General features: G+C 40.9%; 1 protein-coding gene across 3 annotated transcripts in view; it reads right to left on the bottom strand.

Annotated features, from left to right (window-relative positions):
* Positions 1–3,514: 3,514 nt before the first annotated feature.
* Positions 3,515–16,680, bottom strand: part of Uvrag (UV radiation resistance associated) — a 330,605-nt gene continuing 317,439 nt past the window's right edge. Inside the window, exons 15-16 of one of the 3 annotated variants that reach the window (XM_046442008.2) lie at positions 9,471–9,566; positions 3,515–5,449 (exon numbers count right to left, since the gene is read on the bottom strand). In XM_046442008.2, the coding sequence (XP_046297964.1) occupies positions 4,750–5,449; positions 9,471–9,566 (796 nt within the window). In that variant the 3' untranslated portion in view covers positions 3,515–4,749. The remainder of the gene's footprint in view (positions 5,450–9,470; positions 9,567–16,680) is intronic. The other 2 variants (XM_046442005.2, XM_046442007.2) reach the window with 2 other exon arrangements.

Genomic DNA, 16,680 nt, shown 5'->3' with positions numbered 1-16,680 from the left:
AATGGTGTGCACACAGCAGACCAAAGGCTGTGAGCCTGCCACTGTCCCCTTATGTTCCTGTGCCTGAGCTCAATTGCAGCTATTTCATCAACTGGCTTTTTCATTTTTCTTTAGATGCGTGATCATTCTTTATCTGAATTGCTGGCTTCTAGAAAAGTGCGGAATTATTTTATAGGCATAATTTTTTTTATTCATTTAAAATCCACAAGGCTGAGCTGTCTGCTTACAAAACAGTAATTAGATATGCTAAGAGGAAAAAAAGAACAAGAAAGCTATCAACTTCAAAAAAAAAATCAAGAGCTCTGGGCACCAATTCAGCAATGAAGTAGTCAACAGCTGTGAGAAAGACTTACTGATGAGGTGGGCCCACACAAGCTCATCTGCCAGGCGGCAGACAGGAGGATGAAGCTAATTAGGCGCATAGGCCACATCTCGGCACTATGTCCACAGCACTCTCCATCAAACAGCTCAAAACACTTCAATTTGTTGAGAGCTTTTGCAGAAAAGTAGTGTCAGCCCTGGTACCTATTCTCCGTGTGTGCCTCAGTGACCTGACCAAAGCCCAATGCAGCCCACACAAGGAATCCTTGTTGAATGACTAACTCCTCCCAATGTGCACAGTGCTTTGTAAAAATCTTTAAATGCTGTCATTAAAATGTTGCTCCTTCTCACCACCTCACAGGATTGGGGTATTAGCCCTACTTTACAAATTAGGATCCAGATTCAGAGAGATTAAGTGGCTATGCCTGAGCTCCATCAGGAAGCCTCAGGCACCCTTACTATCTCTGTAAAGTGGCCTCTACATGACAAAAGGAAGCCAGTACTGAAGGGGCCTCTATGATGGTGCAGGCCCCAAACTAATGTAATCAGAAAAGGGCAGGGTTGTTCTCAAGGTTTTAGAAATTAAGAAATGGGGGTTCTTAAAATGCTCAATAACTCCATGAGAGTCACAGCTTCAAAGTTGCAGAGCTGCAGAGACATGCCCGTTGCCACTGGGCATTCAGAATCCAGCTTCTACAGAGCAGGTACTGACTGCACTGTACCACCCAGCAAACTCTACTCTATGCGTATCCCGAGAACATGAGGGACACAGGGATGAACTTTTTTCCAGACACAGATCTATTTAGTAAATAAAAAAGAAAAAAAGATTAATCAGACTCAAACAAGGATCACTGGAATCCAGCCTTGGCTGGGCTGCTAGTCATAATTCGGATCTGAGTTACTCTTCTGCTTTGAAAACCTCACAAAACTTCTTAATAGTAGCCCACTGAATTCACGCAGCAAACTCTTACTGTTTGCCAAACACACACACGTGGCCCTGCCCTGCCTCTGGGAACTTTGCCCATTCTGTCTCCCCCCTCTATAATGTACGCTTTTATACATCTTTCACCCAAATAACTTCCACGAGTCTTCCCTTTTCTTTGAGCCAGAATTAAGTTTTCTCTGCATTCCATAGCCAGGTTCTACAGCTCCATGACAGAATTTATCATATGGAGTTATAAGTAATTGCTAATATACCTGTGCCCCCCACAAGAGAATGTGGCCGAGGTCAAGGCTTCTTAATTTGTATTAATTTTGTTTAGCTCAGTCCCCTGTATGTGTGTATGTGCGCGCACACACATGGTGCACTCAATAAATGCTAAATGGTTGGCTGACTGTGTAAAGAACAAGATTTTAATAGTTAACCCAGTTTCAATATGAAATTCAAAACAATGAAGACAGGACTCAAACATAGCAGGAAAATAACATATACTTTTAACTCTCAAAATAAATACTAATCAATTTTATTTTATAAATACAGACGCTCAGTTTTTTTCCAATTACCAACAGATTAGTTTCACATGCCATTTATTATTGGTGGTGGTTTAAAAAATTATTTAAATAACCAGTTAGGTCAGGATAAATGGGCACCATTAGAACTGCTAAAAAAATATAGCTGGGTATACAATCTTCCAAAACTAATATTCTGAGGGAAAAAAAATCTGTGGAATTTCTAAAGTGGTTAAGGGGAAGTGGAGAGAGAAAACATAATCAAATATTCATTTGATAACATTTGCTGGCTGTTAAAAGTATCTTAGCTATATGAAAACCAAAGGGGTTCTTAGCAGTTCAGAAATAAGTAATAATGAGTTTCCATTTCAACTTATCTCTTCCAAGCAAATTCTACTTTTTTGAATGATTTACAAGAGTAATTAAAAAGATGAATAGGAGATAGATCATCTTGTCTTTTGGCCTTAGCCACTTTAAACAGAGGTAAAATGAATTCTTAAGTTTGGGAAAATATCAAACCATTATTCTTGGAGACATGTAATTCTGTAGATTCTACCCAGGTCATGGCAGAAAGTGCAGGCATCAAACAATCTCAAATGAAAACCCCAAGCCCAAACTAAATACATCCAAACCTAAGTGATGTTTTGATGCATACATCGGTAGACAGCATGGATCATGTGAAAGTATAGGCAACTACTGATCAGTTCTGTGCAATCCAATTACAGTCAAGGGCAGGGCTCCACGCTACCTTGTCTACAAAGTGAAGAGCTCCAGGCTCTATCTGTTTGTGTGGAATCTGAGATGAACCCTGTAGTCCTGAGGCTCTGTATGTGGCCCTACTGCTTGATGGTGCCAGAGGCGAGCTGTGTGGTACCACAGGGGCTATGACTGAACTCACCTAGTGAGGTTAGCAGCCCCACGTCTGGAGAAATCATAAATCAGACATGATTCACCTTCCTCTCTTCAATACTAAAACTGATCTCCAAACAGCTTTTCCCTTAGCAGATGTTACTTCATGGGAGAACCCCATAGCATGATGCACTTATCTAAGATGGTGCCTCTCTCTACCCTCTTTGACTCTTAACATGAATGACAGCACACTGCAAAGAAGTTCCTGCTCAGATGGCCTTTGCTCAAGTTCTAAAGTAGCCCCACTCTTGATGTGGGATAAGATGGGCTTTCTTTCTTTCTTTTTTTTTTTTAAATATTTTTTTAGTTGTAGATGGACACAATACTTTTTATTTTATTTGTTCATTTCTATGTGGTGTCGGGGATTAAACCCAGTGCCTCACGCATCCTAGGCAAGTGCTCTACCACTGAGCCACAACCCTGGGCCCAAGATGGGCTTTCTTAATAAAATTCAAGCTTTATCAAATCGCATGAGAGCTGGATCTGTCTGCTATACAATTAATTCTGTGAGTTCTCTACATGGAAAATAACAACATGAAGTAGTCCATTTAATAATGTAGCTGTGAATTAAAACTAGGCCCAGGAATGCTTGGACATAATGTGAACATAATGAGACCTATGAGTTAAGCTGCTATGTAGGACAAATGAAGCTATTGGAAAGTATACCTGTGAAGTATGCTGTGTTGCTACACACAAAATGTAAACTCAAATGAAGTCAACAGTGTCAGCTTAGAGACAGCTATGGCTCTTGTTCAGGCTAGTCTTGTCATGATGTAATATAAGGAGACGTACATTTAAAAGGAATTTCAGAACTGGGGAAAAAAATCAGGTCGAGTGAAGTAAGTTCAATTTTTATTTTTCTATACAATACATGGATATATGGATAAATTTTCCTTAAAGAGCTTGCAACCCTGAGGCAATGTCCTTGGGTACATAATGTATAAAGCAACAGCAAATGAAATTTGAATGCAGGAATGACAATTGGACTGCAAAACATAATTTAATATTTATGAAATTGCACACATACCAATAATAATATTCTCTATGGCTCTCTAATCACTTAATCCAACTATCTCAACTGCTTTGCAGTTTGTATATTGGACAGCCTGACCCTCTACATATATTTTGTCATTTACAAAGCCTTTCTTCTGACTGGAATTTAATAAATTAACAAGGGATTTACATATAGGGATTTTTGTCTGGTGTACTGCCAGAATGCACGCCTAGTTCTTGCCCATATAAAAACTTTGCCCCCTCCCCCCATGTCAAAGAAAACTGGATGCCATCTGACTGCAGTAATCTTGGGGTCCTTCAGGTTCCCCTGGGAGTTCCTCAGAGGAAGTTTCTCATCTAATTTGAAAGTTAATCAAAGGTGTGGCAAAGGAGATGAAAGGTCATGACTGATTAGAAGAAATGGAACCTCAAGACTACTGGGTTTTAGACCAGTGAACCTGACCTGTTCCCAGGCTACACGGCCCATCCATGGTGAAGATGAGGCAGTGGGGGAGTCTACAGATTGAGTGTGGTGTCTGGGGGCAGGACATGGGCAAAGGGGCCTGGGAATAAGGAGACCACTCTACTTCTTATTCACCAACCTACAAGATGGCCACAGATCCTTCAGAAATGGTAGAAAGCTGTTTCTGAATATTCCATTTCCCCAAAGTTTTATAAACTATGGTGAGGGCAAATGCTCATGAGAAACTAAAGGTGAGTTCATTATATTACTTATATATTATCATCTTCCCTCTGAGGATTACATAGATGTGTAAATGAAAAGCAGACAAATGCCTATAAGGTGACTCGAGCTATAAGCTCGTTCAACTAGAGGGTGACTTTTGCCTTAAAACAATCATCAGGGCTAAAAAGCAAATCCTGAAAGCAAAATCTAATTTCGCCTGGCCCATTGATATACAATGATCCTGAGTCCCTCCTCTAGTCCCAAAGTTTGTTTCTCTGAGGAATATCCTCCATTAATATTTGCTTTGTGTCATAATTATTAAAAAGGGTAAGTGCAGCTTTTCCCATTTGGGGCAGGGATGCTGCCCTGGTCCTGGTGTCTGTCTGCTCACTTCACTTATCAGAACTCCTGCGAGGCCGGCGGAAGCTGGATACGTTTTCATTGAGAGCATAGATCCTGCGGGAGAACTCCTCGAACTCTCCTAGGACCTGTTCGTCACACTCTACTGCCACAGCACTGTCCACTGGGATGCAGTTAAACGCTTCCAGCTGATCGCCTGAGGTGAAACCTGTGGCTTCCAGCCCAATGATTTCTTCTGCCTGCTCCACGGTACAGCAGAGCTCAGCTCCTGAGGCCGGGTGGAACTCACCTGGAAGCTGGACGCCGGCAGAGCCAGCCTCGCCGGGCAGCAGGGTGCCATTTACTGTGGTAGGACGCCCACAGGTGGCTATTCCTCGATCCTGGTTAGTGGTCACACTCACATGGTCTTCATTTAAGCTGTCATGAAAATCTATTCCTTTTTTCTGGTTTTCTTTGGAGAAGTCCAAGGAGGTGTCCAAGGAGGACGACAGAGATGCTGTCTTTCTCTCAGACTCTCCCACAGAAGGGATGGTGGTCACAGGCTGTGCTAACGCTGAGTTGTAACTGGGAGGAGGGGTTTTGTACTGGAGTCTCTCATTCTCTGAGTTGGCCCGTTTTCGATGTCCTTTGTCTGGTGAAGGGATCCCCCCTGAGAAGCCTACATCTGCACCCCCAAATATGGAGCTTTGTCTCTTTGGAACAGGGATTGCGCTGGAGGTGTGATGTCTGTCACTAGAAGACAAACAAAAATGAGAAGTTACTTTCTACTTCAGCACTCAGCTTAAGCCTTCTGGGTCCAGGGACAGGAAACGGCATATTTTAGGTTTGAGATAATAAAACTAGATAATAATCAATCTTAAGACAGTACTTATATTGTCCCAATGCAAGAAACAGCATGAAGAATGCTGGATCCAGCCTTGGGAAACTTCAAGGATATAGACACATTCACTATATTTAAGAGAAGAGTGCCCAGGAAGGAATGGGGCTAGAACACCCAGGACGCAGTCGAAGGAGCTGGCTGACTGGATCTGGAAAGAAAACACATGAAGGATGCAGTTGATGCCACAGATGTCTGAAGGGCACTGAATATCTTGTTTTTAATATTCAATCCTTAGTTTATCTTCATGGAACAGTCATCCTCATCTGGCAGAGAAGATAAAGGACTTGCCCTTGATAACTCAGGAAGGCAGTTGACAGAGTAGACTAAAACCTGGGACTCGAGACTTGACAATTAACAGCCTTTCCAATACCCAAATGCTAACCACTCTGCATTAAAGAACTGGCAGAGAACATCAAGGGGACTTTTTCTTTCTTTCTTTTTAATGAAAAATTAACTTGGGAGATGACTTCTCCTTTACAAGGCTAGCCACACACATGTTTTACAGTCCTCAGTCTTCAGTGCCTTCGTTTGAGCCTGAATTACTTCTCAGGAAGATATCTTTGAGCCAGCAATAATAATCACTGTTGAGCTATACAAAGCTTTATAGTTTCTGAAGTAATTTCACATACATCATTTTGCTTAGTCCTTGTAAAAACCCTGTCAAGAAAGCAGGGTAGGCATTATTATACTTGAGTCTGAAATAATAAATAATAATCAGTTAATGGCAATAGACTATCCAGACCCTGGAAATGATGGTTGTATTATATACTATGTTAGTTAAGCCCCTGCCAGAATATTGATAACAGTTCTAGATATTACTATATGTGAATGAAATTGGCTTTAATATAACTAAATCCACAGACTGGGTTGAGAGGCAGAGAGAGGCATGATCACAAGAACCACTTGACATGTATTCTTCAGACGAGGAAATATACACAGAATAGTTAAGTGGTTGGTAAAAGGGTAGCACTAGGCAGGAGCAGAGGCAGGACTTGAAATCATAGACATTTGACAACTAGTTACTATGTGCACTAGGCCTTGCGGAGGGAGACGGATGCACATCAGCAGGCTCTGACTGTAAGAAACTTCCAGTCTTGCAGGAGAATAACATCCATAATTATTCAAGTAATACATTTTCAAATTACAATTTCTGTAAGTGCACTAACAAAGAAGAAGGGATCTAGGGTCCCTCTACCTGTGTCTATAGCCCAAGCTCCAAAGGAGCTCTCTGCTCCCCCTTCTCTCAGGTGTTCTCATGCTGGATTAATCCTGTGGCCTCAGACACTCAAGCAGCCTTGAGAAAAGGTGACCATGAGGTTTGTAACCACAGGCCTGTGAGACCTTCTTGCTTCACTCTAAGTGTGGGGTGCCAGGAGAGATTTCATAATTAGGGGTGGTCACTGGGGTACTTATTAAACTGGGCAAGAAGATCAGTAAATTACCGTTTTTAGTTCCCAAGAAATACAGAAAAAAACTAATCAAAATCCAGCTTAATCTAGGTCTTCAGTTAATATGTTGTCAAAACTCACAGTAATTGGTTAAGCTACACATGTGGCCGGCTTTATTGTTTTTGCTTTACCACTTGCTGACAGTGTCCCTCTCTAAACGATTTTGCTGGTTGACTAGGTAATCAAACCAAAACAGAGCATCAGCACCACCCAGAGAGTCTCCTCTGTACAGACAAGCCCAGGAGGCTGGCAGCATCAGCTGGGCCAGCCTGCAACATCCAAGCAGAGGGTGCAGGGGCGTGATTAGAGGCCAGGGCCTCAAGTGCTCCAGGCTGTGAAGAGTGAAGAACCTGATAGCTCCCTCTGCCTGCCCTTGCCCCCAAGCCCCTTGAATCCTCTCTGCTTCTCTGCTGGGCTCCTGGTGGGCTGAAAAAAGGCAGAGCATCAGGAACCAGCTTGGACACACCTAGAAGTGCCTAAGACACAAGAGGAAAAGAGTTTCACTGATTTCACCTCCCAGAGAGCTTTCTTTAACACTGCATTCCACAGAAGTAATAAAGTGTGATACCTGGACCACCAACTACAAAGGAAAGGGAATGAGATCGCTAATGTTCCTAGCACTGTGGAAGGTCCTCTGCTACTCTTGGAACCCTTACATGTGCCCTGTGAGAAAGGTAGGCAGGTAGCGATCATGTGGGTTGTTTAAAGCTGAAGACCTACAATGGAACTGACCTTGAGCCCATGCTGACTCGGCGTCCCAGCAGGGAACTTTATATTCAAACTCAACTAATATTTTCTAAGTAAGTGCCAATAAATGGCACACAAGCCAAACGCCATTACACAGGGCTTCTCGATTTCCCACAAGCCCTAAGCTGCCATGCTACCCCTCTTCGTGGATGGATTCTAAAACTTGAGAGGTGGAGACTTATATACCAATTTTGTGATATTGTTCTTCTGTTCCCTTGAATGTTTATGAGAACTCAGGTAACAGTATCAGATAAAAATTGGAAAATTATCAAGAAAACATTCTCTCTTATGAATGGTGAGGAAATGAGGTATTCTGGATAAACAACAAAAAAGTCTACATAATACCTAAAATTTTATCACATTTTATTTTTTTCTTTCGATTTTCAGCTATGTGAGAGAAAAACTTAACTATTTTTTAAAATAAAGTCTTACATTTTAAAAGAACTAAACAAAATGGGCATTTTCTTGATGACTTGATGATTGTGGGCCATTATTCTGGACCTGTATTATTAAGTGATGACACAGTCCAGAGTCCAGAGGGTTTTCAGTGACACTGGTTTCTTAGGATCCAAGGTTTTTTTTGTCTTCTCTCACTGTAGATTTAGAATGTTTCTAAACTTTTATTATTAGAGAATAAATTGCTATAAGCATTTCTGTGTAAAAACAATGCATATATTTTAAGTGAAACAATTCTGATTTTCATATTTAAGAGGTTTTTGAGAAGGACCCTTTATTAGTCATTAGTACAAGTTAAATTTTTTTTTAAAAAAATATTTCTTTAGTTGTAGGTGGACACAATACCTTTATTTTATTTATATGTGGTGCTGAGGATTGAACCCAGTGCCTCACATGCATGAGGCGAGTGCTCTACTGCTGAGCCACAACCCTAGCCCCACAAGTTAATTTTTTTTTTAAAGAGAGAGTGAGAGAGATAGAGGTAGAGAGAGAGAGAATTTTAATATTTATTTTTTAGTATTTGGCGGACACAACATCCTTGTTTGTATGTGGTGCTGAGGATCGAACCCGGGCCGCACGCATGCCAGGCGAGTGCGCTACTGCTTGAGCCACATCCCCAGCCCACAAGTTAAATTTTTTAAAAAAGAATTTTATCTATTATTGCCTAAAAAGAGAAAGCTAGCAGTTAAGAAGGCCAATAACAGATTTTAAAAAAAGGAAAAAACAAAAACAAAACAAAACAAAACGCTTAGGCTTTAAGATTCTTCTTGTTTGACTAGTCTTACTTCATCATTATTTCATCAACAAAGCTCATAGACTTTCTAATTATATGACCAATTTTTAAATGCTGTTGACAATTTACTTATCAAATTAAATTAGTACATTATATAAGATGTGATAAAAAACTTAAAAGAGTTTCTACTCTTTAAAAAAAACCAAAACAACAAAAAACCCCCAAGGGGCTGGGAATGCAGCTCAGTGGTAGAACATGTGCTTAACATGGGTGAAGCCCTGGATTCAGTCCCTAGCACTGCTACAGAGACAAAAAATAAACTCCCTCTGCCAAAAGCATAAATGTGAGTAGAGGAGAAGGTGTAGCAGAAAAGGTGGCAGCTTTTCTTTGCCATCCACTCCTACCAAAGGGCCCCATGTGTCCTGAGGCTCTAGACTTTGGGGTGCAGAACCTGAGATTTAAGCAATGGGCCTGAGTCCACCAGTTCACCATACACCTTTCTCCCCATCAGCCACTTGCCCCAGATGATGGCTCTTCCAGCTTGGCTCAGGTCCAAACTGGAAACATGATATCTCAGGGTTAATGCTACAATTAATAGGAATTTATTAAAAAACAACAACCCAAAGATTATTGTAATTGCAAATTTACTAGGCTGTAGTTTAGCAAGACACGGCACAGAGTGTTGAACAACTGAACCGTATCAGTGACTGTTAAATTTTTTAATAATAAACCTTTTGCTGTAAGTGAAAAAGAATTTCCTTGGGTCACAAATAATAGTGTAATGAGGGAGAAGCCAAGTGGCTTGAAGTTTAGAGGTCAAGGAGGACAGTTTGGTTTAAATTTGGCTTCTTTGACTCAAGTTTTCTCTGAGCTCTCAATTAAGGTGATAAATTTCTTTCTTATTTTGTTAGTCCTTCTTTATTGCAGCCAGTTACCTTTCCTTATCTCTTCAGTTCTATCTAGAAATAGTGGTCTGCAGAAAGGCTGTTTGAAGACCGGGATTCTTGGCCAGTTTGGTCACTACGATCCCATACATCTGGAGTTATAGCTTCACCATTTATTAGTTATATGACTGGGGGCAGTTTTCTTCTTTGTACAATAGATCACTGGACCTTGTAAGGATTAAATAATGCACTTAAAATCCTTGGCAGAATGCCTGGCACATACACTGGCAGTAGTGGCTGGAAATGCAGTTGCTGTCATTATGATTAGCTTCCATGGGCTTCATAATTCCAAAAGCATTATCCTTATTTTACAGAAGTGGCTCAAAGACATTCAGGGCTTATATGGGAGCACAGAGGAATAAGCAGCAGAGGAAAGACCAGAACCCAGACCTCCTTTCCACTACTGTTCTCTCCCATACAGCATGCTGCTTAAAGCAGGAGCAGAACTCATCTCCGATTCAGTACATCTGTATATGTTGTCAATGGACATTTATTTATTTATTTATTTATCTGTGGTGCTGAAAATCGAACCCAGTGCCTCACACATGCCAGGCAAGTGCTCTGCCACTGAGCCACAATTCCAGCCCAAGTGTAAAAGTTTTTTTTTTTTTTTTTTTGTGGGGGGGTACTGGGGATTGAACTCAGGGGCATTCCACAACTAAGCCACATCCCCAGCCCTATTTTGTATTTTATTTAGAGACAGGGTCTCACTGAGTTGCTTAGCACCTCGCTTATGCTAGTGCTGGCTTTGAACTCATGATCCTCCTGTCTCAACCTCCCAGCCGCTGGGATTATATGTCTGTGCCTCTGCACCCAGCAGCCAAGTATAAGAGTTTTACAGAAAAAGTACCAAAATTTTCAACAGATTTGTTCTGTCCAATGTGAGTGGGAAATTCTTTTTTTCTTGGGAGCATGGAGTGGGGAAGGCTTTGAATAAGGCAGAAATGCTCAAATGCCCCTATTCAGATATCTACCAGCTGCTTAGGGAGTACAAGAATTACCCAGAATCCTTTAAGAAACATTCCAATTGTCCCTAAATCCCTGATATACCATTTTTCTTTAAGAATTTAGCTTGAGAGGGAGAGAAAGGAAGATATAAATGAATTATTGTTAGAGGAAGACTTTCTATCTTTGCCTAACTAATACCTAGCCATGATGCCAATCTGGAAATAGTAGAGGCTAGTTCCCTCTACTCTTCTATCCTTGCCCTATCATCTTCTTTTCATTCCTTCTTTTCTTCTTGGTTTTATTGCTTAAAGCTACTGCCTCCTTTTATAGAGAGAAGATGAGGAGAGAGAAAACAAGGTAAGAAAACACCAAAATGTGATTCCACATCTCCAGTATGCATCACTGCAGAACTCCAAATGTCACTCCACCACTGTGAAGTGCTGGACACTGCTGAAGCACTCCACTGCTCCAAACCGGTTTACTCATCTGTAAAATGAGTATATCCACCTAATAGCCATTGCAGTAGGGATTGAATGAGATACACAAGTAAAATTTTTAGTACAAGCAACAATGAATTATTAATAACAAAACAATAGCAACTAACATGAATGGGGTGCTATGTTAAGGCTTTATCCTGGTCTCATTTAATCTTCACAATGTATCTATGAAGGGCTACAAACGTCATCCTCATTTCACAGATAAAGAAACTGGGGCACAGATCAGGTAACTTGTTCAAGGCTACAAAGCTACTAGGTAGTAAGCTGTGATTTAACCAAGTCAGTCTAACTACAAATAGATGTTAGTTCCTTTCTCTTTTTTGGCACCAAAATACCAAAATTTGATCTCTATTTCTGTTTGAGGGAGGAGTGAGAATCAGATGAATCATTTTTAGGTCATGTGGATTAGTATCATTTCCTTCTCTGCTTGCCTACATTAAGTTTGTTTGGCTTTTCTTTTCTTTAACTTTATAGGACTTGTTATACTGTTAGGCATTATAAGCATCAATTATGAGCAGAAATAAATTCTGCCATAAAATGATGTAAATGTGGAAACTTAGGGGAAAATGAAATAAAGAAAGATGTAAAGATTGACCACATCAAGAGAGTTCTTGAAGCCGGGATGGGTTTTCACTTAAAAACAGTTCCTTTCACCTGCTATTCTCTTCCAGATTCACTTGGGCTTGTTTTATCTGTCTACAAGCAGGTCTCATACTGTAAAGTATTAGGAAGGAGTACAATTCACACAGTCTCAGATATGTGTCTTTCCCTCCCTACAAAATGTTTCCTCTGAGGAACATTACTAGATCACAGCTGGTCAAAACACTAAATCTTGATTGTCTGGATCCTGGCCAAAATCTACAGCTACATCTTGGTGGAATAAGAATACTTAAAAAGAAAGAAAGAAAGAAAAAAAAAAAACCCAAACCTTTTAAACAACATTTGATCTTCTTCTTTCTCCCCTGTAGCAAGCTATGACCTCATGGCAGTGAGACCTCTACATGGAGGTGTTTAAGTTGGTTTACGGCCATCAGAAATGTTTGAAGCTCTAGGTACTGCTCTGCGCCAATATCATGTCAACTGTGCTAAAAAGCAATAATAGTTTCTCACCTTCTTAAAGATTACTGCTTAAATAATGCAGAGCAATGACAGGGCTCCACAGAGTGCCAAAAGCAGGTTGCCAAGGCGAAGCTGAGGCAGAATTACATCTTTTGGCAGCTAAGAAATTATGACATAAAGTTAAGTTTTTTCAAAAAAACAACCTCCATAAATTAAGCTACTATCCTTTTTTGAAATTGAGCAAAGGGTGGGATTTATCTTTCTCCTTTCCCTCTCTCCAAACACAAGTGCAGTGCCTCCTTCTGTGAAAACTACATTTCACAGCCTGATCTGATGCCCCTGAAGGCAGCAGGGGGTTAACAGTGGTAAGCGCCATCTCCAGCCATAGCAAGCCATCAAATGGCCTCTCACCATTACCAGATAAGTGCAAGTGCTTAATCTTTGCCCTGCATGTTAACAAAAACACCAAACAAAATAAAAATAGAAATAATCCTGAGCCAAAAACACAGGCTGCAATGTGTGCCAATGGTTACTTTCCCCTGAGCTCAGTTTGGAAGGTTTCCTGCCAAAGTCTGACTAAATAAAAACAGAGTATAAAAAGGTATAACTTAACAGGGGAGACTTTAGATTTTATTTAAACCAAGTAGTGATGGAAAGATGAATCTATGAAAAAGAATGTTCTACAGAAAAGGATGAAATAAGCAAGCTGAGGAAATCCAGTTCCCTAAGTGATGTGATGTGAGGACCTGGCCATCAGAGACCAGCTTTGAGGAGCCCACAATCCATGTGGGTCTCAAGGTTGAGCTCCCTGGGGTTGGGGAATACACAGGGATCCTCTAGGAAGACAGAAAGAGGTTCTAGAAGAGGTCAAGTCAACCACTTTACCCATCAGCTTTCACTTTAAGAAATCATCATATAAATTAATGTACTGAAATTATAATCAGGCAACCAACCTTATAAGGACTATAAAATGGTCTGTAGAAAGAGACACAGACCATCTTGATGTCATTTATACAGAGCATAAGTAACATCCCACAAGACAGCATGTAAAGAACAGGAAAGAGATGCCAGGAATGATACCTGGGGACCCCTTGGAGTATCTGGACAGCACTTGAGACTTGGGAATAATAAATTGTTTATGCTGAAAACTAGAAAAAACCCTGTAACTCTACCTTTGCCAGGGAAACCAGAGGAACAGCAATCTCACAGAACCTAGCCACAGAAAGAACTCGATAGGGAAATTAAAACTCTGGTCAGAGAAGGCTTTCAGAATTTTAAAACTAGACTTGGAAGGGAGCTAAAGGAAGCTAGGACTCCTGAGGCCAATGACAGAAACCGTGAAATGAAGTTTCTGACTGCTAAAGCTGAGCTACCACCAAATTTCTAATAAACTCTGACATGAACCAAACCACGGGACTTTAGTTGTTTGTTATTTTAAAAGAAAAATGGATAGCTCCGCCACCACTTTCAGAGATGCTGAGGTCCTGGGCAAAAGTGCCTGAGTCAACAGTGCCAGTGAATTATCACTTCATAGAGACTGTGGGACTCTGGGGAAAGCGTCTTGATAATCACATCCTTTTGGTTGTCTGTATTAAGAGGTGCAGCATAGAACTACATGCTTATTAACCAGACAACCAACGAGTAACTGATTTACTCCTTCCTCAAATATATATTGAGCATCTGCTAGGCACTACACTAGACTCTGGGGATATAGTAACAATGGAAAAAGCCAAGTTTCTTTCTTTTCTTTTTCTTTTTTAATGGAGCTTATTGTCTAGTGTGTGTGTGTGTGGGACCAGGCATGTATCAAAGAATCATAGTCAACAGCCTCTGCTAAGTGGGATGCCGGGGCACATGGGTTAAGAAAGCTCATAAATGAGAACTGACCCAGGAGAGACCAAGGCTCAAAGGGCCAGTAGAGTTCTTCACTAGATGACAAATGGGCTGGGTAGAAAGTATTTTCTAATAGAAAAACAGCATATGACAAAACTCTATGTCAAGAAGAACAGGGGCTAGAGTTGTGGTTCATTGGTACAGCGCTTGCCTGGCATGTGTGAGGTCCTGGGTTTGATCCTCAGTAATGCATATGGGGGTGGGGGAAGAATTCATTGACAACTAAAAAAAGAAAGAAAGAAAAAAAAGAACAATATTTGAGGACCCAAAAGGGTACTAAGTGAGGAGTTGGCGTGGTAGAAGATGAAGCTGGAGAGGAAAACAAAATCTAGACCCTGCAGAAGCCCATTTCTGCTTAAGTCATTAAAGTGTGCTCTAGTGTGATTCTGGAAGGTCCTCCAAAGGCCCACGTGTTAAAGGCCTGGTTTTCAGATTGGTGTCACTGGGAGATGGTGGACCTTTAAAAGGTGGAGCCTAGTTGGAGGTCTTAGGTCAGGGGTGTGGTCTTGACAGGACAGTGGTACACCAGCCCCTTCCTCTTTCTCTTTTCTGCATCTTGACCATGTGGTGAACAGTTCTGCTATGCTGTGTACTCCCCCCTGCCCCTGCCCAGAGGGCTAAAAGCAATGGTTCTGGCATATTACGAATTGAAACCTCAAAAGCTGTGAGCCAAAATAAACCTTTTCTCTTTATAAGTTATTTGTTATATACAGTAACAGTTATTTGTTATATACAGTAACAAAAAGCTGACCAATACAAAGTTTTAAGCAAGGGTATGTGTGTGTGTGAGAGAGAGAGGGAGGGAGGGAGGGGAGGGGAGGGGAGGAGGAGAGAGGGAGAGTAAGAGAGTGAGTGTGTGTGTGTGTCAGTCTTTGGTTGAACTTGGAAAGGGGGCCCAGAGTGGATGCCAGGGGACTATAAGCTGTGTGGTGGTACAGGCCAGAGGTGATGGAAGATTGGGCCAGAATGCAAAAGTAAAGATACAGGCAGATTAGGGGTTAAAAAAGAACAAAAGAGTTTTGTCTGGCTTCTTGGCTCATGTAAAAGATGAATGCACCTTTCTCCATTGCTAAGAACAGCCTGGTAACCCCAAGGCTCATGGTGTCTGGAATGGAAGATAGGTAGAAACAAACAGAGGTGTGTGGATATGCCGTGGAAGATGTACAGGAGGCAATTTAAACAGAGGTCTGAGATCAGAACTGTCTACACTAAGAATACAGTGAGGGAAGAGAATGGCCTGTGACCGGACCTTTAGAGATGGCAGGTTTTATGATGAGGTAGAAAAGAAGTCCACGACATAAGGAGGAGTAGTCCAAGAGGAACGAAGAAAACCAGGAGAAGGCGGTAATTACAGGGTTCCTTTTCTAGAACCACTAGATGCCAAATGATCCCTCGTATGAAACATTTTGTTCTTCACGTAGGCGTGAGAGGCTGTATTGCATAGTAACTAAAGCAGAGTAAAGTAACTGTGTAGAAACTGTTCTGCCTGGGTTCAAATCTTAGCTCTGCCACCTGATCGCTGTGTCACCTTCAAATTATTTTGACCCTTCAGTTCCTCATTTGTAATATGGAAGAACATAATGGGCCCTAATTCACAGGGTTGTCGGACTAAATGAATTATTTAAACAATACATTTAAAGTACTTTGGAAGAGTGCTTGGTTCACGGTAACGGTCACTATAATGATATTACCCATTACTATCCACCAATAGAAGAACTGTTGAACAAGTATCATATAAAATGATCTTTAACAACTCCAAATCGACACACAGGGAATTGTATCTAAATTGAGCTTAACCCAAAGGTCAGCAATCAGTGATGATTTCTAATGCTGTAAACCCTGTCAGCTTTAGATGGGCAAAGACCTTATCTCCAAGCCTTCCTGAAATGGTACAGTACATTAGAAGCATGGCTCTCTACTGACACTTGTTAGCACCTGCTAAAGAAATACTCCTGAAAACAGTGACCTTTTGTATAGAATATTTAAGTGCTTTTCTGTTAATTCTCTCTCCCCATTTACTTAAGTATCCATTTCCCCAAACTCAATTCAAGTCCCAATTCCTTCACTGAACCTTCTTTACCCATGCCATTCTAAAATAATGCCTTTGAACTCTGAATATCAACAGTATTTCTTATTGTACCATCTTACTAATGCTTAAATATGATTATTTGCATTTCAACCATATTTCAGTATATACTGGGAAGCCTACATGAGGCTCTGGGAATAATAACATATATAAAATAAGGTTCCTATCTTTAAGGAGTTTCTACTCCAGTAGACAGAGAATAAGCCAATAACCAGAACACCATGGTGTTTTGTATGTTCTTTGCTATTACAATGGAGAAGCGAGTCAGTGGT

Source organism: Marmota monax, unplaced genomic scaffold (genome assembly GCF_021218885.2).
Source record: "Marmota monax isolate L192 unplaced genomic scaffold, Marmota_monax_Labrador192_F-V1.1 WCK01_AAM20220418_F8-fsc00068, whole genome shotgun sequence".
Taxonomy (NCBI): Eukaryota; Metazoa; Chordata; class Mammalia; order Rodentia; family Sciuridae; genus Marmota; species Marmota monax.
Note: the sequence above shows the minus strand (reverse complement) of the source record. Positions and strands in the feature narration are given on the sequence as shown.